The sequence below is a fragment of the Myodes glareolus genome, chromosome 2 (assembly GCF_982192425.1).
Source record: "Myodes glareolus chromosome 2, mMyoGla1.1, whole genome shotgun sequence".
Taxonomy (NCBI): domain Eukaryota; kingdom Metazoa; phylum Chordata; class Mammalia; order Rodentia; family Cricetidae; genus Myodes; species Myodes glareolus.
Window position 1 is genome coordinate 71,637,178 of NC_142027.1, and position 25,524 is coordinate 71,662,701.

The 25,524-nt window shown below is 40.6% G+C and overlaps 1 protein-coding gene and 1 long non-coding RNA gene across 5 annotated transcripts in view; one reads left to right on the forward strand and one right to left on the reverse strand.

Annotated features, from left to right (window-relative positions):
- The window catches only part of Opa1 (OPA1 mitochondrial dynamin like GTPase), an 83,067-nt gene extending 67,925 nt beyond the window's left edge, over positions 1-15,142 (reverse strand). The window contains exons 1-6 of one of the 4 annotated variants that reach the window (XM_048453944.3): positions 14,951-15,142; positions 9,295-9,613; positions 8,589-8,685; positions 7,243-7,350; positions 6,715-6,768; positions 5,826-5,893 (exon numbers count right to left, since the gene is read on the reverse strand). In XM_048453944.3, the coding sequence (XP_048309901.1) occupies positions 5,826-5,893; positions 6,715-6,768; positions 7,243-7,350; positions 8,589-8,685; positions 9,295-9,613; positions 14,951-14,982 (678 nt within the window). In that variant the 5' untranslated portion in view covers positions 14,983-15,142. The remainder of the gene's footprint in view (positions 1-5,825; positions 5,894-6,714; positions 6,769-7,242; positions 7,351-8,588; positions 8,686-9,294; positions 9,614-14,950) is intronic. The other 3 variants (XM_048453942.3, XM_048453943.3, XM_048453945.3) reach the window with 3 other exon arrangements.
- Positions 15,143-17,325: 2,183 nt separating this feature from the next.
- Positions 17,326-23,578, forward strand: LOC148123002 (uncharacterized). The gene is made up of 3 exons (XR_015735198.1): positions 17,326-18,008; positions 19,711-20,031; positions 23,432-23,578. It is a non-coding gene; the product is annotated as an uncharacterized LOC148123002 (long non-coding RNA).
- Positions 23,579-25,524: the final 1,946 nt, after the last annotated feature.

A 25,524-nucleotide genomic window follows, 5' to 3' on the forward strand; every position in this document is an offset into this window, starting at 1 on the left:
TTGAAGAAGGCTTCCTATGTTAGCCTGCAGAGGGCCAACCCCAGGCCCATGGGCCACATGCAGCACAAACTTACTTAGAAGATTATACTTGTTTGACTTTTATGTCTTAAGTCAGTTGTGCAATTTTTCAGTGTGAACTTTGTAAATGACAACCAGTGTCAGTGTCAAAAGGCTGGACATATCTGGTAATTTACCCGTTAATATTTACATACCACTACTACTCTAACTCACAAAATGTCAAGTGACTCTGTCTTAGCTTAACTGCCCCACCCTGAATCACCGCTTATATCTAAGCACAGCTGTATAGTTAGCATGATAATATCTATTAGACTACCAGAAAATACTCTTTCTAGTGACACCTCACTTTCCTTCCAAGTCTGTTACTGAAGCACTGTTATGTGAAGGTAGGTGAAATTAACTGTTACCTCCTAAAAAAAAGTAGGAGAAAACAAGAATTAGAATCATGTATCTTAAGCACCTTCCCCCAAATAAATAAGGTGTGCAGCTGCCAGTCTCTGAGCATGTAGAAGAGCCAAGGGACAGAGGGACCCGATGCACAGATTCACAAAACCTACCTTTGCCAGTAACACTCTCCTGAGCTTGAACTCTTTTCTCTCAAGAAATAATCATTTTAAAGATATTATATATAAATCACAGTAACTGTAGCAAATCACAATGACTATGACTAACAATTATAGAAGGTAACTTCAATAATTTATCCAAAAAAAAGAGAGAAAGAAAACCATGTAACTCTGACAGGCTATGTAGACCAGGTGGTCTCAAACTCACAGAGATGCACTTGCCTCTGCCTCCCAAGTGCTGGTATTAAAGGCATGTACCACCATGCCTGGTTTGAAAGGTATAATCTTTAACAATACTTTGGTCATTGGTAATTTGACAATATAATTTTGTCTCATGTTTCAGGTATAACATTTATAATTGTAAAAAAAGACAGCATTATGTGAAAAAAACTGGTTATAACTAGAGCTCTAAACACCAACTGAAAATGCCAGCTTAAAATTTAATGACTTCGTTACAAAAGATTTTAAGAAATTTGAATTATTAGGCTATGGTCTAAATATGAGCTCCCCCAAATTCACAGTGAAACCTAACCCTCAGTGTGGCAGTAAGAGAATCAGGGCGTCAGCATGGTGATGATGTCACAAGGCCTCCAGGTTAAATGCTCTTATAAAATAGACCCCAGGAGCTGCCTGCCTAGTCACTTCTGCCGTGTAGACAGACAGTGTTCACCACACATCACACTAGCTTCTAACTCTCATATCCCAGCTCTAGGACCATGAGGAATACATTTCTGTTGTTTATAACCCACCTCTTTATGGCCCTTCTTTTATAAATCTTGAACAGGCTAAGATAACTACCTCACTTGCTATGTTACCCAGACATGTCGCAAAGGCCTGACTTCCAGCAAGCCTCCCATCTCAGCCTCCTGAGTGTCTGGCACCATAGATAAGCTCCACTTTGTTTATTTTAATACCTAGCACCTTAAATAAGGCCTGGCATACCTGAGATGTGTTAACAGTCAGGTAGAATAGGGTTTGGCACATGTTGTTGCTTGAGTGAGTCAAAACACAGCTGAATTTTACCTATCCATCGATCACCTGTAGTTTCTAGTTAAGGATAATTTAAAAACTCTTTAGAAGCTACAAGGTCAGTCCTACAGATAATTTTTCCATTTTCACAATCTCCAAAAGACTTCCTAACAAGCAAGGAGAAGAAATTAATCAGATGTTAATGTTCCATTACACATAGCATCTCACAGCACACTGTCACCACCCTTAACTCCTAACAGCTTTACATTTACTGACTCACAGCCTTCCCAACAGAGGAAAGGAGGAACTCAGAGAAGCTAAATAATTTGTAGGTTACAGTTTAGAAAACACGAAAAATGAGACCTGTGACTCCAAAGTTTGTGTCAGTTCTACCCAGTAATAGTGCACAGCTATTCTCAAAGTGCCTTTGACCCATTAGAATCAACCTACAGTTCAAAGAGCACAATGGCCGGTATATCTAGATTACTGCAGAGCGGAGTTTACAGCATACAGTGGGCAGGCTAAAAGAACTTTAGGCAATATTCCTAAGCGCTATTTTCCAAACTTTGAATAATTCAGCTATATGTTTAGCTAAAAACAACTGGTTTTCTTTTTTTAATTTTTTTAAAATAAAGCTGGATCCTGGAGTTACAGACAGTTGTAAGCTGCCATGTGGGTGCTGGGAATTGAACCCAGGTCTTCTAGAAGAGCAGTCAGTGCTCTTAACCACTGAGCTATTTCTCCAGCCCAACAACTGGTTTTCTAATACATACCTGCTCAAGATATTTATGAATGCAAAATTTGTTATTGGTTGCCAAAATGAAATGTCTTCCCACTTTGGGTTATTTAATTCTTTTCAATCAGAAATAGCACACTATATATTTTACTACTTGGACATTTTCTACATATAGTTTTAAGAAACAAATAAAATGGCTACCAGTAATTATCAATTATAATTTCCATTACATTTTTTTTTGTTTCTAAGTGGCTACCCACAACAGTCTAATTTATTGATACATATTCATAGTATTTTCTAAATGACATAAACACGCAGTATGCTTACTAGGCAATGCAGTAAGGCCGACTGCTTAGTCATTTCACAACAGAACTTCTGATCAACGCAGCATAGTGTCCACAGTCTAAACAGATAAGAGTTCAGGTAGAAGCAAAGGAACGGATGATGTCAGCTGTGCAGCGTCATGTGGCTTCTTTGTTTTCTGAAGATCTCCACTTTAATTCCCCAGACAAAGACAAGTGAGCTCAAGACAGGAAGCACAAGCCACCACTTGTCGTGTTGGCCATGACTCGGGCCACACTATCTGACATCCGAGTTTCCTTTCAGCTGGCTTTGAGTGTTCCTAACTCTACTGCCAAGACTTTTCAATTTGTGTTCTCCTATTAGAGAGGGCAGCTCTTCTCTTCAGTTCTAGTTCTAGAAATGTATTCCATTTACTACTATTTTCAACAATCGTTTTTGCATTGCATCTACTATTCTAGTAGAGAAGTCTTGCCAGAAACCACAACCATGAACAGACAACTATTAACTAAAGCATGACTGCTTCGAACCCTCAATAAAACGTAGGTGAAATCAGGCACATTTAGGCTGGTATGGATGTTGATCAGAATATGATTTTAATGAGGACATTTTAAGAGCCAAGACTAAATCAACTAAAAAGGTAACCAGAGAGGACAAACTATGGATGTCATCCTAGCACTACTGATGATCACTTAAATCTCTCTCTCCCTCTCTCTCTCTCTCTCTCTCTCTCTCTCTCTCTCTCTCTCTGACAGAGTTTCCCCATATAACAGTGCTAGCTGTATGGGAACTCGCTCTGTAGACCAGGCTGGTCTCAAAGTCACAGAGATCCACCTACCTCTGCCTCCCGAGTGTTGGGATTAAAGGAGTGCAGTACCATACCAGGCCGATCACTCAACTCCTTAAAACTGCTATCTGAGTGGGCTGGAGAGAAGGCTAAGTGGTTAAGAGAACTGAGTGCTCTTCTAGAGAATAAAGGTTTGATTCCCATAGCAGGTCACAACTCACTATAACTCCAATCCCAGGGGATCTGACCCTTTTTTTTGGTCTTTGTGGGTACCATGCATACAGATGGTGCACAAGCAAAACACAAACACACACACACACACACACACACACAAATAAAATACATAAATGAACAGAAACTGGGGTCTGAATGATCTCTTTTATTTTTGGTTATAAGCCTAGCCTTTAACGGCCGAGCCATCTCTCCAGCCCAGTCTGAATGATCTCAAAAAGATTACTGGCTCAAGTCTCCTTGCAAGACGATATTCAAACATGACTTTGTAGGCAAGGTTCATCAAACCACACTAACCTATCTATATCTTGTCTATGTGGCTTATATTACTCTCAAGTATCATAAGCAAGAGTCAAACATTAGAAATAACACTACATCAACAGAACTGAAAACTATTAGCACAAGTTTTGGACATGGCTTGACTCTATTAGTATTTTCTATAACTTGATTTAACCTGTATTAAAAGCAGCATAGGTACAATTCTATATGAACAGAATTAATATTTACAATAAATCACTGGAAATTGATAAGCTTAAATCACTTAATAAATAATTAAAATTATATGTGCATGTATGTATCTGCATGTGGAAATGTAACATGTGAGTCCACGACTCAAGGACTCCAGAAGAAGGTACAAATCCTTTGGCACTGGAGTTCAGGTGGTTGCACCTGGTGTGGGTCCTCTGAAGTCCAGGAAGCGCCCTCAACAGCTCAGTCATACCGCCAGCCCCAATTAGTAAGTTTTAATAGGGGAAAGTAATTACCATAAATTGAGAAAAAATTTAAAGGAGAGAAGTTACAAGGGACATTTACTGTCAAACTAATTCATTGTTTAAAAAAGCAACAAATTTATTTTCAACTCAATTGAATTAAAAAAAACTATAAGATAATTAAATTCCCAAAGATATAGTCTCTTGCTTCATCTATTCTGCAGAGATCAGTTATAGATGATTTGCTTATCATCTTGGCAGAGCTTAGGGGACTTAGTCTGAGTCGAGTCTAGAATCAGCTCTCCATTTACTGAAGTGATCCCATGCAGTGCCAGTGAGAGGCAGAGACAGACACAGCGACCTATGTAGGCAAATCACTGCCGCTCAAGGGTCCACATGACCACACCTGTCAAAGGGCTTCCTTCTTCTCACATTACTTTTCACATTAAGTTTATTGGATTTCTTAGCCAAGGCTTTCCCTGGCTCAAATTAGCCACATCTGATAAGCTATTTTCTAACCCTATTCCACGATGCACAAATAATGAGTGTTCCTTAATTAAAAGTATGTGTACTAAAAACAGGTCAAAATGAAAGCAAATATGTATTCTATAGTATGTTTTACCTAAAAGCTGATAGAAAATAAATCTTGGAAATATCTTTAAAATTTGGAATAGCATTAAAAAAGGGGCTCAAGTAGAAAGAAATGGAAATACAGAAAAGATTTCTTCTTTCTGCTTTAAGAATCATAAAATTATTTCTTTCTTATGGTGCTTTAAAATTCAGCACAAACTGCACAGTCCATATTTAACTTAAATATTTAATTTAAATATAATGTTTACAGAATCTTTTGCTTATAAATTTATTTATCCAGGCATTATTTTTACAAAACTTTACATGTAATTATTTCTTTTTCCAGTTAAAAAAGGTGATGAAAGTTAAAAACCAAGGCAGTAATAGCAGAGCACCTGACTGGAAATGCAGAGTAACTCGTGCTAACACCGGTTCTGTAGCGTCCACATGGATTTGACTGAGATGTATTCTCAATGGACTCATTCATACACAATCATATAGGTTCTCAACATTTAAGAACTGATTCATTTGCTAATAACACACTTTCTATTCTCTCATATTTTTCTCCAAACTTCCCAATGTAAGTCTCCAGAAGAGGAAATAGGTTCCATACATAAATGTGGTATTCCTTGTACATCCTGAATTCTTTTGGAGATCTATGAACATGTATGAATGAATATATATTGGTCTGTGAAGTCCCAAGAAAGAGAAGACTGCTTAAATGTCTACAGCCCCACATATATTTTATAACAAACTCTTGAATGGTTGAAAAGCAGAACCAGAGGGGATGGGCATCCTTGATTCTTCCCCAGAGTTGCTGCAGTAACTCCTGCAGTGTTCACTTAGTAAGCATACATTTTTTTATTTTCTAGAAATGGATTAACATTTTCAAATATCTAAACAATAAAGGAAAAGTCAAATTTTCAGTACTCCATACTTACCTTCCTATAATGCTTGTCACTTTCGGATCCATGATCTGTTGCTCTAAATGTTGTTTCTCCAGGTGAACCTTAAAGAGAAACATAGCTTTTTACATTCCCCAGTGATGTCAACAGCCCAAGCTAAATTCCAAATTTGACCTAAGCAATTAAAAAGTAAATGGGGTGGGGAGACTGAGGTACAGCCCAGTGGCAGAGTGCTTGCCTAGTATACACTGGATCCCTGGCACTGAGAAAAGAAACCAAATCAAAACACACAGGCCAGGAGCATGCCTGCAGTCCTGGCACTTCGTGCTCAGGAGACTGAGGCTGGGCTCAACAGTGAGGTTGTGGCTCAAAAGAAACCAAGCAAGGTTCAAAGAACACATTTTTATTTTTAAGAAAATTACTGGCAATCAATGTCAAGAATGTTCAAAATCAACTCATTTTTAAAGTATAAGTGAAAATTATGATAAAAATGAGAAGTCTTTGGTAAGGTTTCTTTTTAAAGGGATCACTTACAGTTTCGTCAAGTACCACTGCCATCAGACAAGGTATATGATACAAAGCAAATTTAATGTCACTATGACAGGGCAGATGAGACAAGCTAAAATTACTTTTCATTTCAATTATCAAAAAATAATTTTTTTTCAAGAAAACACTTTGGCTAAGCAAATTTTCTTTTAATAATTTTATATCATGTATTTAGCAATTTTAATTTTGTCATAAATGTAATTTTTTTCTTTTTACTATTTCCATCAAAAGGATATAAGTTTGTCTAATACAGTTCTGGGTTTAAAGATCAGCATATATAAGCAGGATTATAAATTTGGTCTGCAATTTTATTCGTGACTAGTGTATTAGAAGCATTTAAAAGGCATGTTAAGGTCAGCAAAAATGTCTGGTTACACACCTAACAAGAGAAGTGGGCCAGAAGCTTCTATGACTTCACTAACCAATTTGTGACCTGTGAAAAATCAGCAAAAGGGGAAATAAAAATTTAATAAGAATAAGCAAAGAGGTCTGAGATCTCAGACTTATATCATATTAGGGCAACACTTGGGCAAATATGGGAGGATAAACCTTATGAATTGTATCATATATGGCCTATACTATTAAATTTGTTTCAAAGTAACAATACTGGGTCTAAGCAGTTATGAAAAGCAAGTGCATAGGTAGTCTCATCCACTTGTCAAGAAACAGTATTTTCTTACTCACCAACTAAAAGGGAAGCACACATTCTTACAAATTTTCATTTGATTAGGCTAATGATGATTAAAAGAATTGTGCAAACTTTGTGTTTATTTATCTTGTGTTAAAACAAAATGCTTTTGGGTTTGTTTTAAAATGCTTTAATTTAAAAGATGAGAAGAAATAAGACTGTCCATGTCTTTTCCCCAGGTTCCTAAGTCGTAAAGTCAGCTGAAAAGCCTCCCCTCACCTGTGGTGAAGAAGTCCTTCAATAAGCTGAGGCTGTCAGCAATCTTGTCCAGGTCGGGTGCTAACTTGGCAAGGTCTTCTGAACTGGGAAGGGCTTTTCTAATTTTGTCTAGAGAAGATCAAAACAGGAGTCACAAGCTGCCTTAAAGTAGAAAACAGCAAACATATTAGGTATATATTAGGTATGTGTCAACTTGTTTAAACCTCAAGCCAGTCCTACAAAAGACTTATTACTGTCAACTCTGCTTAAGAGTTGAAAATCTAGAGCATGCAGCAAAGAAGTGAGGGAGCTGGGGTTCAAGACCAGGCAGCCTAGCTCCAAATCCAGACTCTCAGCTACTACACTAGGATCCTGGCAAATACAGTATTGCACAGTACTGACATGTATTCTATTTTAAAAAGCGCAACTGTCCCCTTCCTAAAAATGCCTTTGTTACATGGTTACCTTTAAGAAGTACTAGGACGGAGATTTATGCAGACTAATTCCACCCCCATAGATCTCAAAAAGGGACCGAAGGAAATACACCAAACTTTTTAAGCTCACCATGAGTTACTTGCAATCAGCTATTGCTGTTCTCATCTACTTGTCAAAGGGAGAGGTGGGGTTTTAAGGGATGAAGCCACTTTCCACACTAACAGACTTTATAGAAACTTGTATGCAGAAAGCACAAATAGCCAAAGCAGTTAACCAAAGAGAGGGTTTTTTGGTTAAGGTCCTAGTATGTAAAATGCCGGCAATATTGCATAATACTAAAACTGGTGTCTGGAAAGGCTGCTAGAAGCATGGAAATGCAGAGGGATGTGCTAGGGAGCAAAATACAAAATGTCAAGGTACATATGCCTATGACCATGTAACTTTTAAATAAGAAAGCAAAATGTTACCCACATTCAAATAATAAGCAAAACCAGAAGAAAATATTTCACAAGAGTGGTGGCAGCCATGTTAAAATAGCAGACTGCTGGGTACTTAGTCTCATACTTTTATTCTCTGAGGTGGCAAAATGGCTCACTGGGGTAAAAGTGCTTGTTACCCGGCCTGTCAACCTGAGTTTGTTCCTGTATCCATAGGATCCCTTTTAATTTAAAAAAAAAGAAAAAAAAAACCTCTCTCCAAATGTCTTCTGACCTTTACATGCATGCCTTGGCATGCACATGTGCACACGAGTGAATGCACATTCACACACATATAAATAAGTGCAATAAAAATTTTCTTTTATAGATTATTATTTTATTAAAATAAAACTATCACATATTAGACTCAAAAGCTAAAACTATCAATGCATTTATTTCTACTCCCATCCCTCCCCAAAACATGCAAAAGCTATTTTTAGTGTTGATGATACAAACCCAAATCAATATACTCATCAATTTCCCATATAAAGTCAGGCACAATCCACTTATAGTCACTAAGGTCTGGTATCATATCTTTCCACTCATCGAAGGTCTAAAAGACAAGAACATATGTCAATCAGATATTCTAAGTGCCATATTCAATAAAAACAGAAAGCAGGTTGATGAAAACAATCTACTAGGAAATGTATCATGTACAGAACTCTCATGGAACAAATCTACGTAAGTCCAGGTCTTTTAAGAACAAATCAGTAGGTGAGTATATATTCTTCTATCAAATGTGAGAAACGTAAAATTCAAAATTCTATTTCAAACAGGGTTCGTGTTGGCATTAAATAACAGCATGAAACAAAAGGAGGATGGGTCAGTGAGGAGTCTCCTTGCCACTGGACTCAGAGCTCTTAGAAGTAGCCCTGTGAACACACCACCCAATTTTCTCTCCTTTGCTAAGTGGCAATGTCCAGAGCCAAATTTAAGTTTTCTTACTCCCAGACTAGGGCTCCATCTTCAGATCATTTATAATTATAGTTAATATTTAAATGGCACCACTGAGACAACATAACATTGTAAGTACACACAGTAAATGCTTCAACAGCTAACTATATTTTACTCACTAAAGAAAACTGACAACTTCTTTCTCTTATGCTACACAAATTTATGATATTTTGGAATAATTAGAACTACAGTAAGAAAGTAAACTCACTTTTTTTGCTGTATATCCACCTCCAACAGCAGACCCCAGTATGATATAGCGAAGTTTTAAGAGCCTTGCCGCTAACCTTGCTGGCCAAAAGTTCCTGCGGGGCTGGTAGCCATATTTAATGGGAGAAAGTTTTAATTTATGCAAAGAAAGGTTAGTTAGAGAAGAGAACTGCTGAAATGATGTCCTTAGTTGGGGTCTTTGAAGCTTTAGAGCGGGATGATGTGACCGATAAATACTTCGTGAAACCAGATGCAGTTTTTGGAGTGGTAAGTTTCTTTGTATTCCAGAGCTGTGCTTCACTAGTGATTGGCAGACTTCACTGAAAAACAAACAAAGACAGGAGACACGTCAGAGAAAGTAACAATGCCTGGGAACTGAGAGAAAAGAACACACCTGTATACTGACACACTGTGTCCCATCACATGATAGTCTCAATTTGCTGTGTGCCAACTCATTCAATCCCTATCATGAAATAATTACACTAGCTCCATTCTACACATGAGGGAAAATCTGGCACAGAGATATAAACACAACTTGTCCAAGAAGACAATAACACAGGAATAAAGATGAATTATAAGTCCAGGCTTGGGGACTCCAGACTCTACATGTTAATTTATTTATGCAGGCTGTGATCTTACTGGTCCAAGGAACTGAAACCAAAGAAGAAAGAGGTGAGCACCAGTTTACCAACAGCTGTGCACTGTAACAGCTGGTAACAAAAAGGCATGCAAAATTCTGCTTTTAAGGACAAAAATTCTAGCAGTCAAGAATATCTGCTTGTTCTGCCTCCTAATCCCAATTTAGCCTAGAGATGGAAACTAAATTAATCTTGTCTCAAAAACCTGGTTCCTTAGGAAAATGCAAGTATTGGAGCAGCCTTCAAAAAATGAGGATCCTTCAATGTACACGCTAAGGGCCTGTGCTCCAACCTACCCTCCTTTGGCACAAGAAGCCTACATGCTCTATCTCATTCAACCACATCTGGTTCCATCCTGTTGGTGAGGCCCAATGCTAAGTAGCGTTAGAATGTTCATTCGTCCAGTCACACAGAAAAGGCATCACAGGCTTCAGCTCTTGCTTCTAGCTAAGTCCCAGATATTATGCTAAGTACTTTCACAAACTCAAGAAGGGAAAACTTGAAAGAATAAATAGTTCCTTTTATAAACCTGCCTGTATAAAAATGATGTCTTGCCTAACAGTGAAAGAGAGGCTGAAACCAGGTTCAGTTCTGTAATAAAGTCTGAGCTCTTTCCACAAGAAATGATGCAGGGCAAGTGTGGAGAGCAGCACCTGATGTGGGCTTCACCTCTGTATGCTGTAAATATCATTGGGTAATAAAGAAGCTGTTTGGGGCCTGTGATAGGGTAGAATAGAGCTAGGCAGGGAAACCAAACTGAATGCTGGGAGAAAGAAGGTGGAGTCAGTGAGAAGTCATGTAGCCCCTCCAGAGACACACGACAGACGCCGGAACTTTATCTGGTAAGGCACAATGGGTTAATTTAAGATATGAGTGAGCCAGAAATATGCTTAAGCTATTGGCCAAACAGTATTGCAAGTAATATGGTTTTTGTGTACTTATTTCAGGGCTGAGCAGCCGGAAACAAACAAGCAGCCTCTTACTACAAGCACCTGTGTAAACAGTGTTTGAGGAAACACTGGAAATGGGGCTGCGAGGGCATTATGGAGGCCTTGCTATCTCCTCTGGATTCTGCAGGACAGACCTTTGCTGTGATCCAGTTTTTCTTTTTCTTCATGACTGTGTCACCCTCCTTCTCACCTTGGGGCCTCCAAAGAACTTAGTAAAGGTTGCTTAGAGTAAGAGCTTAATGTCACTTCAGTATTAATTGTACTGCCAATGTGTGAATGAGTGACTGATTTCTCCTTTTCTGAAAGGGGCTAACCTAAATATAACCCCACCTAGACGAACTGAACTCCAAGGCCAAGTGCAGCCCTAGGGTACTTATGTCTTTGTTGTCTCCCTCATTTCCCTCCATGGCCTCATCTACTCCTATTTTTACAATGGTGACAGCAATAACCACGAGAGCCAGGGACAGGATATTCCAGGTCAGTAGTTAGATGTAGAATGTCTTCAATTGTCCTCTGGAGGCATAATGGGCTCAGAACAAATCCCTGTACTAAGACAGGCATTGTCTAGAGCTTCCAGTTCAAAAGGCAGACAAAGCTCACCCAGGGGAAAGCTAGTCTTCATCGGGTTTCCCCCCCTTTTTTTTTAACTCTTAAAAATGCTATTATTACTTACTTTCTGTTTATTACTGGTGTTTTGCCTTCATGTATGTCAGGGTACCACATGTGTACATGGTATCAGCAGAAGTCAGATGAAGTATCGGACTTCCTGGAACTGGAGTTACAGATGGTTGTGGGCTGTCATGTGGGTGACAGTATTTGGACCCAGGTCCCTTGGAGGAGCAGCCATCTCTCCAGCCCCACAACAAAGTATTCATGATATATAGGGAAGAGAGTAAAAGGAGCAGGAGACAGCAATTGCCTCTGGAAGCTGAGCACTGTCAGGGAAGACCTGGGGATCATAAGTGCATGTGTATGTGTGGAGGAGGCTTCCAGGGTGAGCTGTCGTCAGTTCTGGCATTTGTAGCAGGCTCGAATCACCTGCCTGTGCAATTCCATAAAAGTCCAAAAAGGAAAGTTGCTAGGTGAAATAATCAGCAAAGAAAATGCAGCACGGACAGAGCATCTGCAGCAGTCATTGGCCCTTCACGTTTAAATGTCACCAGACAAGCAGACCCCACAGCAAACCAGCAGCCCTTAGCATGCTACCACTGGTATGGAAAGGATTCCTGAAAATACTGCAAACTTAAGTAAGAACATGTTCAAAAATATTAGAGAATATAGCACTTATAGATTGAAACATTATAAAAGAGCTTAGTGAATATTAAAAAGCAGTCCATGGAAAGCAAAGCTGCACTTGCATATACATCAATAGCAGAAAATAATTAAGGACACTGCGTAGGATGCAGAATAAGGAAAAAAATGTAGAAAACATAAAAGCTATGATGCAAAGAAGTAGGGGGATGTGAGGAATAATGCAGCCCATGGGGTACACAGCAATGGTCCACTGGGCTCAGGGAATGAAGCACTGACTATGAATATGCCTGAGCACCTCTGAGTGCTTTGTAGGTTTGGAGACTGCTATTTTTTTTCAGTAGAGTTTGGGCATACCCATAAACAGACTATAATATAAAAGGACTTTACAACATGCAGTTTTATGACTTGGCTGACGACTTGGTACATTACAAACATTTTCTCTTTTACAATGGTTAACTGTGTAGCTTGGAGAACACATGACTGAATCCTTGCAGAGAGGTAACCTTATATCTTTTAAAACGTGTGGAGAGACAATGGGACTCCATGTCTTTACTTTGGAATTGAAGAACATACTGGACCTACCTAAGCAATCTCATATTCTTTTAAATTATTTAGAAAGAAAAAGAACAGATGCAATGGGAGGAAAAAAGTAAAGCTGAAGAAAAATTTTGCAGAACTGAAGAAAGATTTTTTTTAAATCAGAGGTCAAGCCAGACGACTGAGGAAAAAGAAAACTCACAGCTGAACAAAGCCTTAAGAAATCCAAGACAAAGGACAAAGTCAAGAAAGATCCTAAAAGTGGCTATGAAGAGAAAAAGACTTCTTTATCTAAAGAAACTTAAAAACAAACTTCAAATGTGATGCAAAGTAGATCTTGCTCAACGACCACATCTTTTACCCATACAGAAAAAATACTTAGTGCACCTCCACAATGTTGGCCATCAGTCTTCATTTTGACTTGTCCAGGAAGAGTATTTTTATGTGTATACAAAAAGTCTGTTTTTATCTTACGACTAGAGTAGTACTAAGCTGCAATATTTCAGATATAACTTGCAGCGGAACTACAGCAAAAGGAAAATTCCTGAGCTGGGTTCCGGCTTTCATACACCCATTTCTGCCCTTAGCTAAGCTGTGCTTCGGCATGAGACATGCTAAAGCGATGACTGTGGAACCCTAATTTCAGAAACAATTCAGCCTCATGCTACACAACTGATTAAATAAACAACTCAAACTATACATCTGTTTGCCAACTCAATTTAAAGTGTTTCCTACATACCTTGTTGGTTAAAATGAATATGCTATCTTCAGCATTTTTTCCTATTTTATAGAAAATAGAAATGTCTCTGCATTAATTACAAAATAGTGAAAATGCAAAAGTTGCAGATAGCTTATTTCAATACCAAAAATTGTGAGTTTACTTGTAATTAAAATCCCACAAGATTAAAAAGAACCACATTGTAGCAAAGGTGGTTCCACTTTTGGCCTCTTAATTAATTCTGAGAAATGGTTCCTTTCCTTTAAGTATAATAAAATCATTTACACCATTAAAAAGAAAGTTCCTGAGGGCAGGGCTGGAGAGATAGTTCATTGCTTAAGAAAAAAGGGCTGCCCTTCCAGAAGACCAAGGTTGGATTCCCAGCATCCACATGATGACTCACTACTGTCTGTCACTCCAGTCCCAGCGGGCTGAATGCTGTGATCTGGTCGCTATGGGCAGCAGGCATATCTGGCACACAGACATACATGCTGGCAAAACAGATATACACATTAAAAAAAAAAGTTCCAGGGGCTGCAGAGATGGATGGAATGGTTAGAAATGCTTGCTGTGCCTGCAGAGGATCTGAGTTCAGTCTCCAGGATCCACTTCAGGCAGCTCAATCGCCTGTAACTCCATCTGCAGGGGGATCCTACCCCTCTGCACAGAGGGGGCACCTGTACTCATGCACAGATCGCCCCTCCCACACACATAATTAAACCAAAATCCTTTAAAAGTTCTAAATAAAATTTAAGATCAATGTTTAAAGGTGAAGTTAATTCAGGAGAACTACATTTCCCCAATCTTCCTTGGTGCATATAACTTGCTATGATCAAACATCTGAAATAATGTGTGAAGCTTGGAGGCTATGGGAACAAATTACAAATATAACACCAAATTTGGTAACAGTAAAGTGTATACAGCAATCCACACATATCAAAAATATTTTATGACTTTTCTACTTCAAAACCAGACTAGGGTAGCAATAGTAGCGTGATTAGAAAAGTGGCGCCGCACGCAGCACGTAGTACCTTAAAGTGTACCTCAACACTGAACAAATCTCCTCTGAGGAGGGCATCTCTTTGTGTGCGTCACTGCTCGAGATCTGACTCCAGCCAGAGGTTCAGACAAATAGGCAGACAGACAGATCCCTTTCATATAGAAGAGCCAAAGTGGCTGCAAGTGCAAAGTGGACATGGCATACGGCTGGAAGACGACAGTTCAGTGACACGAACAGATAAGAAACAGGCCGGGAGAAAACAGCAACAATAAAAGCAGCAACTAGGGCAGAGCTAACAGCGAGATCACAAGGGCAGGGGCAAAGGGGACAGAAATGACGGGTCAAGACCGAAGGTGTCCAAAATCTTCGAGTTGAACAAGGAGGGGTCACCAGTCAGGTGTTGTCAGTTTCGGGTGCTCAAACATATGTGAGCATTCTCTTAAGAGTCTCGGCCTGGCCTGAGGGTCACCTGCACATTCAGGAAGTAGTGATGGGACAACCCCGCTGTCCAAATGGCCCAGACTATGACATAACGGGGCCAGGTCGCAGGCCGCACTTACCAGGCCACTGCCGCCCGGCGTGCTCGCCACATCCCGCCAGCGCAGACCACACACAGGCGCCGAGTCGGCCACGTGGGAGCCCCGTGTCGGCCCCAGTCCGACTCCTGCTCCCGCAACGACCCAGGAAGAGTCCCTCGGCAACAAGGGCATAGAGCAGCCGCCGAGTCCCTCCCAATAGCGAAAGGACTTCCGTAAGAGCCCACCGGGCACCCGTAGTCAGTCCGTCACCGAAATAACCACCCACAGGAACGCTAGGGAGGCTGCACAAACGGGCCGCGGAGTACGAGCGCACGCACCGGAAGCCTGTGGGCGGAACCCATTTAGGCACCCCACCAGCCCCGCCCTCAAAGTGTCCCGGTAGGAATTCTGAAAATGATCTTCCTCTGTTTAAGGGTTCGGAGCGAGAATGTTGAGCGGGCTGGACACATGAAATACACACGATGAATGTTTATTGGGAGCATCCAATTTAATGAGATCTGTTTAAAAGTATTTTCGTAACCGAACAATCTTAGAGCCGGGAGGTCGAGTCCTGGTCGGCTAGTTTAGAATGCCTGCGATCAGATCCGAAAGGGCATTCGGACAGTTAAATTCTAGGTTTGGAATAAACACATATTGTGTTTAATGAAGGCACAGTTGATTTTATTCATTCTCTCTTTAGCTGGCTTTCATCTGAATTTTAATGGCGCTGATTTATTGAAGTAGTGTCTGTCAAGGTCTCTTAACAGCTCCGTAGCTCGAGTAATGGCCCTTCAGCAGCGTTCAGCTAAGTTCTCTTCTAAGTCTTCTTTTGACTTTCAAAACGTCATATTCGTTCTCCCCTTTCCTTGTAACCCATCCTTCCTATTTCCTCCCTACCATCCCCTCTCCAGACACAGCTGCTTCCTAGTCCCCCAGCTATCTGTTTCTCCCAACTAATTCTTAATGTTCAAAAGTTCCAGTTAGATTTTGAGCATCTTGGATGCCTTCCTTTCTCTAGCTACATTTTCTGAATTAGTTGCATTACTCCAAATACCTCTTTCATCTTCAATTCAACCCTTTTGTGTTTTTAAAAGGGAACTGGGCTCAGAAAAGGGATATTGCCTGTGAAAGGTTATAAAGCCAATTAGTGGTATCGGTGGGAACTAAAGTCAAAAGGCCTTGTACTTCATCTCACTTCAAGGACACATTCCTTTCATGCTCCCTGTCCCCTCACATCACCACCACCACCAGACCAAATAAAATCCCTTTACACTTAATTGTCAGAATCTGGATCCACCTACTCACAATACCGTCAAGAACAAAAACACAACTGCCTGAAAGTAAACTTTCCTGTTGCAGGACCCACAGGATGTATTCACTGTGGTGACTGTTTCAATGATAGTTCCAGGTAGACACCTGCGATGACAACAAGTATAAACCCTAACTTCTAGTGTTGTACTAAAATGTGTTTGCTACCGTTCCTTCCTAATTTTTGTTTGGGGAAAAAAGAGAGAGAAATCAAGAAGAGCTGCTTCCCCGTGTAACTGTCTTTGCATTTGACAAAGCCCTTGTTTTGTAATTCCAGCTGTAGGCTGGGACTATTGAACCAGTCCTTCGTACAGATGATGTCTACTGTTATATGGAATAGCAGGATATGAGAATCAACCTAAAAGTCACTGGGTAGTTAGCTAATGAAGCTACACTTGCACTAGCCACAAAAACCCATCTGTATCCTAATAGAGAATAATATCTGAAATAGATGCTCCTAATTAGAAATGGCTTTAATCTAGGGCTTTTTTTTTTTAAAACCTCACACTGGTGACAAAAGTGACTCCAAATGAAGCCAAGTTTTATGTATTTGTTTTGATTAGTCTATTTTCTGTTTTTTAAAGTTAAATTTTTTTATTTTACATCCCAATCACAGTTTCCACTCCCTCCTTTCATCCCAATCCCCTCCACCATCCACTCTTCCTCTGTTTTTGTTCAGAGGCTTCCCATGGGTATCAACAAGGCATGGCTTATCAAGTTGCAGTAAGGCTAAGCACCTCCCTTGTATTAAGGCTGGGCAAGGCAACCCAGTAAGAGGAATAGGTTTCCAAATATCAGACAAAGGATTAGGGACAGCTCGTGCTCCCACAGATAAGAGTACACAAGTAGACAAAACTACACAACTGTCACATATATGTAGAGTGCCTAGGTCTGTCCCATGCAGACTCCATGAGCTCCTATGAGCCCAGGTTAGTTGTTTCTGTAGGTTTTCTTGTAATGTCTTTACCCCGCCTGGCTCATATAATCCTCCCTTCCTCTCTCCAGTATATTTCTCCAAGCTCAGCCCAATGTGTGGCTGTGGGTCTCTGCATGTGTTTCCATCAGTTACTGGATGAAGGCTCTCTGATGACAGTTGGGGTAATCACCAATCTTTGAGTGTAGCAGAGTATCATTAGCTTCATTACATCGACATTTTTTTCCCCCTCCAATCTTGTTTGCTTCTATCTTAGGTCTTTGACCATCCAGCCTCTGGGTCCTAGCACTCCAGGCAGTGTGTGTGTGTGTGTGTGTGTGTGTGTGTGTGTGTGTGTGTGTGTAGGGTCTCACTCTCATGGTATGGGTCTCACTCAGGATGTACCAGTCATTGGTTGGCCACTCCCACAATCTCTGTGCTACTCTTATCCCAGCACACTCCACAAGCAGGACAGGTCAAAGGTTATGTGGTAGGTTGGTGTCCCAGTCTCTCTGCTGGAAGTCTTGCCTGGTCATAGGAGATGGCCAGTTCAGGCTACAGTATCCACTATTGCTAGGAATCTTAGCAGGTCTCATCCTTGTAGATTCCTGGGATTTTCCCTTTCACTGGGTTTCTAAATGACTCCGAAATACCCCCTCTTTCCAATATCTCTCTCAGTATTCTCCTCCTCCACCCACCCTGCAACTTAATCCCTCATGTTCCCATCCCCACCTGCCCTCAGTTCACCGACGAGATCTTTTCTATTTTCCCTCACCAGGGAGATCCATGTGTCCCTCCTCGGGCCTTCCTTGTTCCCTAGCCTCTTTGGGTCTGCGGATTGTAGCACCATTAGTCTTCACAACTAATATCCACTCATAAGTGAGTACATACATGTTCATCTTTCTGGGTCTGGGTTACCTTACTCAGGATGGATTTTTCTAGTCCCATGTATTTGCCTTCAAATTTCATGATGTCATTGTTTAACAGCTGTTTTCTATATTCAGTATTCTATAATAATTACATGCGTTATTACATGCATTATTTATTCATCTATAAAACAGTTCTTATGTCAGACACTTTTGCCACCTGTCTTCTAGTGTTTTTATTGTGAGCATGTTTAATGGTTTCTATTGCTGTGAAGAGGCACCATGACCACAGCAACTTGTACACAGGAAAACATTTAATTGAGGCAGTGGCTTACAGTTTCAGAGGTTTAGTCCGTTATTATCATGGTGGCATGCAGGCAGACATGGTGCTGGAGAGGTAGCTGAGAGTTCTACATCTTGCAGGCAATAGGAAGAGATCTAAGACACTGGGCACTATCTGGAGCACATAAGAGATTTCAAAGCCTGCTTCCGCATTGACACACTTCCTCCAACAAGGCTACACCCACTCCAACAAAGTCACCCCTCTTAATAATGCCTTTCCCTTTGGCGGGACATTTTTTTTCAAACCACCACAGTAGATTAGACTAAGGAAGTTTGAGAGGCAGGGTGCCTCAAGTGATATTTTCAAATTATAATGGGTTTACATGATGTTGACCCCATTGTATGTACATTGAGGAACATCTGTTTACAGTGCTGAATAAGAAAAATAGTCAAATTGTTACAAAATTAAATCATGACCATTAGTTCAAATTCAGGTCACAGAGTTTTTTGTTTGGCTATACAATGTGAAATAATATTGGACTCCTTACAGTCATTTAAAAACAGATAAACTTTACATTTAAATAAACCAGTTACACTTAGAATATCAGACAACATTAAGTCCTGATCTTTACATTTTCTGGAATGAGGAGCTGAGTAGGGAGGGCTTCATACTTTTTTCTGAAGTTGAGCACATCAATCGCTATGATTGTTGTTTTATTTTTATTTTTTTCAGAAAACTCAAGAGAATTTTAGAATATAAGCCATTGTTTATGTCAGAAAATTATTAGTTGATGTACTTAGATGGCCTGGTGTTTTTAAAGCAATAAGAATCCCACCCCAGAGAAGAACATAGCTACACAAGTAAACCATGTCATGTTCAAGGAATATAGTTGAATGTGATATACAACAAATACTTGTGTGTTACTCGTTCACATGACACATGCGACCCAAGGATTATTTAGATTAATGAGTCTTTGTGAAAGGCAGAGCGAGAAAAGGACACATTGCTTCCTAAGTGGGAGAGAGAACCATCCTTGTTTTTATTAACTTATACAAGTTAACTTTTGTTAACTTTTGTTAACTTGTATACTGTTAATACAAACAAAGATGTTAACTGTATCTTCTGGTCTAGGAGTCATGGAATAATTTTACTACTAAACCAAGATTTCAGGTCCAGTTAGGAAGTGAACAGTTCAGCAGTTAAAACCCTCAAAGCATTCACCTTATTGTGCAAAGCAATACTGTTCAGTTATCCAGTGAGCCAGAGATCTTTAAAAAAGAGTAAAGAAATGTTATTGGGAATCTAGACATTTGTGCTTGTCCATGGGTGTGGATTTCAGGTTTTATTAAGCTTTGTTTGTTTTTTGCCAAGTTCATCTTGGAAGGTGTCCAAGGTCCCTGGCATTCCATTCTTCCTCTGTGGTTTCCTGCAGAAAGAAGCACCTGAAGACAAGTGCATTTGCAGGTCTTCGTGATCAAACTCTCCCAGTGCCCAGAAAAGCATTTCACACTCATCTGCAGACATGTCATCTTCTCATCAGTGCTGCCTGCACGTATGAAAAGACTCGAAATTGTTAGGATGGTGCCTTTCCTCCGATTAGTCTCTTTAAAAAAGATTGATTTTACTCTTCGTTATAAGCACGCCTTGTGTTCATGTCTGTGTTTCATGTATGTGCATTTCCCGAGCATGACGACAGAGGGCAGCCTTGGAGTTGGAGTTACAGGCAGCAGTTGGGAACTACTCAGCGTCGATGGTAAGAACAAACTCAGCTCCTCTGCAAGAGCAGCAAGCACTGGTAACTACTGAGACATCTATCTAGCCCTCACCCATGTGTTTAATATCTTTATAGGAAGTTGAAATATTCTAAAATTTACTTAGAAATAGAAAAAAACCAAAATGTTATAAAATGTATTTGAGGATGGAGCATATATGACATTTGACCTAAAATCTTACTTCAGAACAGCTGGAAAGAAGACAGTGTGGTAGGTATAAGGATCAATACACCCATGGACAAGAATAGAGGATTCAGAAATAGATTTCAGATTGTATGGTGTGACGGTGATGCTGAAAGTTACAAAATAATCTCACACTAGTTCAGAATTACGTATAATAAAGGGTTATTTATTTAGAGGTAGACTCACAGATCACAGACCTCTGCACAAATAGGGAACAGAAACTGAATCTAGCAGCCAGAAGGAGAGCAGGAAGCAAGAGAGCCAGCACATGCTTTACAGCTGTATTTATACTTTGAGAAACCATGCCCAAGTGGGCTGGTATCTTAGAGGCTATTGTCTGAAGGAGCTCCCACAGCATGATGGCTAATCTTAATAATCTGATTGAACTAAGAAATGCATAGAAGACAATAAATCACACCCCTGAGTTTATCTGTGTGTTTCTGGACACAACGAGATAAAAAGGGGTCTGACTTAATGAACAGTTTAACTCTTTGATGGATTTCAGTATTTGAAGAGACCTTTAGGAGGTGGTATAGCTGTGGAAGATGGTGGAACAGTAGAATCATTAGGATCCTTGCCCTGTCCTTGTCTTGTTACTGCTTCACTCCGCTTTCTGTACTCCAGTGTTGTAGAATATCATTTTAAGTAGGCAAAGATGTGTTACGTTTGTTTATGCTGCAGACTATTACTTTAACTGTGTAAAGGTGTGTTACATTTGTTTTTGCCGCATTTGTTTAATGATGTAAGGATGTGTGACACTTGTTTGTGCTGCATTTGCTTAATTATGAAAAGATGCGCTGCGTTTCTTTCCCCTTGCCTGCCCAAGGCACCTGTTTGGGCTAATAAAGAGCTGAATGGCCAATAGCTAGGCAGAGAAAGGATAGGCAGGGCTGGCAGGGAGAGAGAATAAGTAGGAGGAGCAATCTAGGCTCAGAGAAGAAAGAGGAGAGAAAAATGGAGACGCCTGCGGCAAGAAGTCAGGCAGCTGCCAGCCAGACGGGAGAAGCAGTGAAAGTAAGATACACAGAAGGAAGGGAAAGTAAAAAGCTCTGAGGTAAAAGCTAGATAAAGAGAAACAGCTGAATTTAAAAGAATTAGCCAGAAATGAGCCTAAGCCAGACCAAGCATTTTTAACTCATAAGTAGTCTCCATGTCATGATTTGGGAACTGGGTGGTGGCCTAAAAGCAAAAACCTGCTACACACCAGGAGGTAAATCTCCCTCCTATTCTATATGCTCTAGGCACTATGCTATGCTAGGCCATAGATATCCTGAGATCAAATAAATCTCAAAATAAAGTAAATATTTTGATAACAGCTAAAAGTAACTATACATACACTTAGCTGGTTCATGATAAATACCATCAAAACACTTTAATGGAGAAGGTTTGTGGCTGGGTTGGTGTCCCAATCCCGTCCCTAGAAGTCTAGTCTGGTTACAGGAGATGGTCAGGTTGGGCTCTGTATCCCCCATTGCTGGGAGTTTTAGCTAGGGCCACCCTCATAGATTCCTGAGCATTTCCATTGCTGTAGGTTCCTAGCTCATCCCAGCGATGCCCCCAGATTCCAGCTGTCTCTCCCAGTGCTCTCTCTCTCCCACCATCCTCACTCCCTCCAATCTCCCTTCCCTGTTCCCATCTTGATTCTTAGAAAAAAGGAAGCACTTGGTCACAAAATGTAGATAGATCATGACGCCACTAGGAGGCAAAGTTGTCTCAGTAAACCAAGGTTTATTTAGCTAAAACCCTGAGTCAGTTTATAACAAATCTAAATCTAAGGTCTTACTTTGGCACCAGGCTTCTTTGTTTGTCTTAATAAGTTGATAACATAAGTTCCTGTAGTAACACATTCTATTCACACTGCATTTGACTAAACTTTTAAAGAATAGTTTTAGGCTTTTTTAAAAAAAGCTATAAACATAGTCCATGGAGTTCTCATGGGCTCCAAACCAGATTTGGCCTGCTGGTATATTACATCAGCACAGCATAGTAAACACATGTAAGGGACCAATCCTGATTTGGTCGTACTAACTAAACCATTGGTCTTTTAAAGTAAATGTCCATTCAGCATACCACACCATGCTGCATTGCCCACACTTCCTCTGACTCTTTGAGACTAGCATTTTCTCAGAACCTCTTTCTGCTGACCTTAACGATGTTGGTGAGATACTTTATACACTGTCTTTCAGTTTACATTGTCTGATGTTTTTACTCACATTTCCATAGCATTCTGGGACACGGAACACGGATCACAAAGAAACAAAGGGCTATTCTTATACCTTATCCGCATGACATAGCAATTTTGATTTGTAACCTTGATCGCCTCACCGAGAAATGGCTGTCAGGCTTCGCCACTGACCTATATTTTATACTCTGCGGAAGGAAGTCACCATGCAGAGCTCACACCAAGAAATAGAGTTGTGCTGCCCTTGAAGGGGCTCTGCACGGCTTCTCTGGAATCTTCTGTACAGACTTAATCTATTCTCACCTATTTACTTGCTCTATTATTTAACCACTATGGACCTATGGATATATTTTGTACTTTGCTTTTTCTACTGTGTCTGTCTGGCAAAATTTAATGCACTTTAGTGATAAGAGCACAGCAGAGAGTTTAGAGATATGGCTGTCACTGTGCTACGAGGCATTCTGTAAACACTATCTCATTTAATTCAGCAATGATCCTGAGGGAAGACATACCCTTTAGTCCAGTGGTTCTCAACCTTTCTAATGTTGGACACTTTAGTACAGTTCCTCATGCTATGGTGACCCTCAACCATGATATTATTTTCATTTCTATTTCATAACTGTAATTTTGCTACTGGTATGAATTGTAAATGTCTGATACGCAGAGTATCTGATAGGCAATCTCTGTGAAATGGTCACTCGACTCCCTGGAAGGGGTCAGACCCACAGGTTGAGAATTGCTGATTTAGTCACAAATGAAACGCTTGAAGTTGGTAGGGGCAAATGGTTTCCTCTGGCCCTGCCGCTGAGAACCTGGGTACAAGCCCTGCTTGGTGAAAGGTCAAAGCCTGCACATTTCACAGCCTTTGTTAGAGAACAAGATGTGCGAAGAGATTGAGTTAAGGTTAAGGATCGTAAGACAGCTGAGGGCTATGCTTGTTTGAGACCCAGAACCCAATTCTTTCTTCTTACATCTCTTCATTAACACCTTATTAATTTATTGTTTTGATTTTTCAGATATAAACATTTCAAAAATCATGAAAAATCCACCCCCCCCGCTTGCCCCTCACCACCTGTGACAGGTGAGAGTTGACTCTGCCCCTCACCAGCTGCAGCACTTGGGACAGTGGGCCTTGTACTTCTCTGGGCAGTAGTAGAGCTGATGTTGTTAATGTGGTTGGGCAGCTGGGGGGTTGGGAGGGTGGAGTGGGAGTGGGGGACAGGTGAGCCCTGAGAAGGTAAGCATGTGAGATCTGGCCTTGCCCCTCATCTGCCATATGGTGGCGTGGGGGATGGAGAGATATCCCCTGCCCCCTGCCTTTGGCAGGTGGGAGAGCTGGCCCTGAGGTCATGAGAACAGGAGAGCTGGCCCTACCTCCCCCTCCCACCCCACCCTGCAGCTGCAGCACTGGGAAGAGTGGTCCCTGCGCCTCGCCTGGGCAGCGCAGTAGAGCTGGCCCCGTGGTGTAGGAGTGAGCAGCCCCCAAGGGAATGAAATCAGGAGAAGTGGACATGCCCCTTGCCCCTTGCTGGAGGAGTGAACTAGCTGGGGCAGGGCTGGTAAGTGCACCCTAATGGTGAGAATAGGGGAGAGCTGGCAGGCTGACCAATCCTGCACACCCAGGCCCAGAACCAGGACTGTGAGTTGTCCCATCCCAACATCCACCTCATCTATGATCTGCTGGAGCATGTGAAGGGGCCAGTACTGCAGTTCCCAAACTGCAGGATCTCCAGGACCACAGGGCAACAACAGGATATCCACGCGGAGTCCTAATGAGGTCCCAGTATTGATAGTGTAGCAGACAGCAGAGGCCTTGAACTAGACCAATGGCTCATTGGAATGAACATTTGCAAATAAAGATACATGGACTAAAGGGTTTACTGTGTGACTCACTGTGTCACATTACAGCTTCCACGATGAGATTTTTCTTTTCCTTTTTTTTTTGTCCTTTTTTTTTTAAATTTTGCTTCATTTTATTTTGGGGGGAGGTTGCAGGGGTGGAGGGAAGATGCAAGGGGACAGTGAGGTGGATTGAGGGACAGGAGCAAGATGCATGGTGTGAAAGCCACAGAGAATCAATAAAAAGTTAAAAAAAATAAAAAGCAAAAAAATCAATAGAACTGTATTGATTTTATGTGTCTTTATAATGAGTTGATATATGATAAGAAATAGATTTTCTGTAATAATAGTCCATAAATAATCTATCTCAGGAGAGAGAAAATGAGGAAAAATTATGTTCCATAGTCTATAAAGCATTGAAATGATTGTGTATGGTGTGGGATGGTGTGTGTGGTATGTGGTAAATGTGTGTGTTGTGTATGTACATGAGTGTGTATGTATATGTGTGTGAGAAGAGGCGTGTGCATGCTATGCAGACATTGGAAGACAACTTCTCAGTAGTTGGTTCTTTCCTTCTACCTTGAGTTTGAACCTGTGTCTTTCTTGTTCCTGAGACTGCATTGTGTTCTCCAGACTAGCTCATCTACATACTGCCAGTTGACTCTCCTGCTCCCTCCCATCTTGCTGGTGTTTGGGACTACATATGTACAACACATCTGGCCTTTCATATGGGTTCTGGAACTTGTGCAGAAAGAACATCTACCAACTGAACCATCTCTCCAGCCCAACTGAACCATCTCTCAAACCCAACTGAACCATCTCTCCAGCCCATGTTTTTTTTTTTTTAAAGTACCTCCTTTTTTTTTTTTACAGTAAATCTTTTTTATGGAATAGTTTAAAGTTTAATGAAAAATGTGAAGACAGTATATAACATTCATGACATGTATTATCCAGTTGATTAAACTGATGTTGGTAATTAGTTTCAACTAAAGTCTGTAATTTATTTAGATTTCTTTACTTTATTATTCTCTATGTGTTCCGGGATCTCATGAGGATACCACATTGCATTAAATTGTCATATATCCTTATTGTCTTCCTGGCTCTGATATTGCTCAAACTTTACTTGCTTTTGAAGCCTTTGGCAGTTTGGAGGGGTTGATCTGGTCTCTTCCAAGGGACTTGAGTTTGATGTCTAGCACCCACATCAGGTAGCTCACAAGTGCATGAAATTCAAGGGGATCCAACACCCTCTTCCAGCTTCTAGGCACAC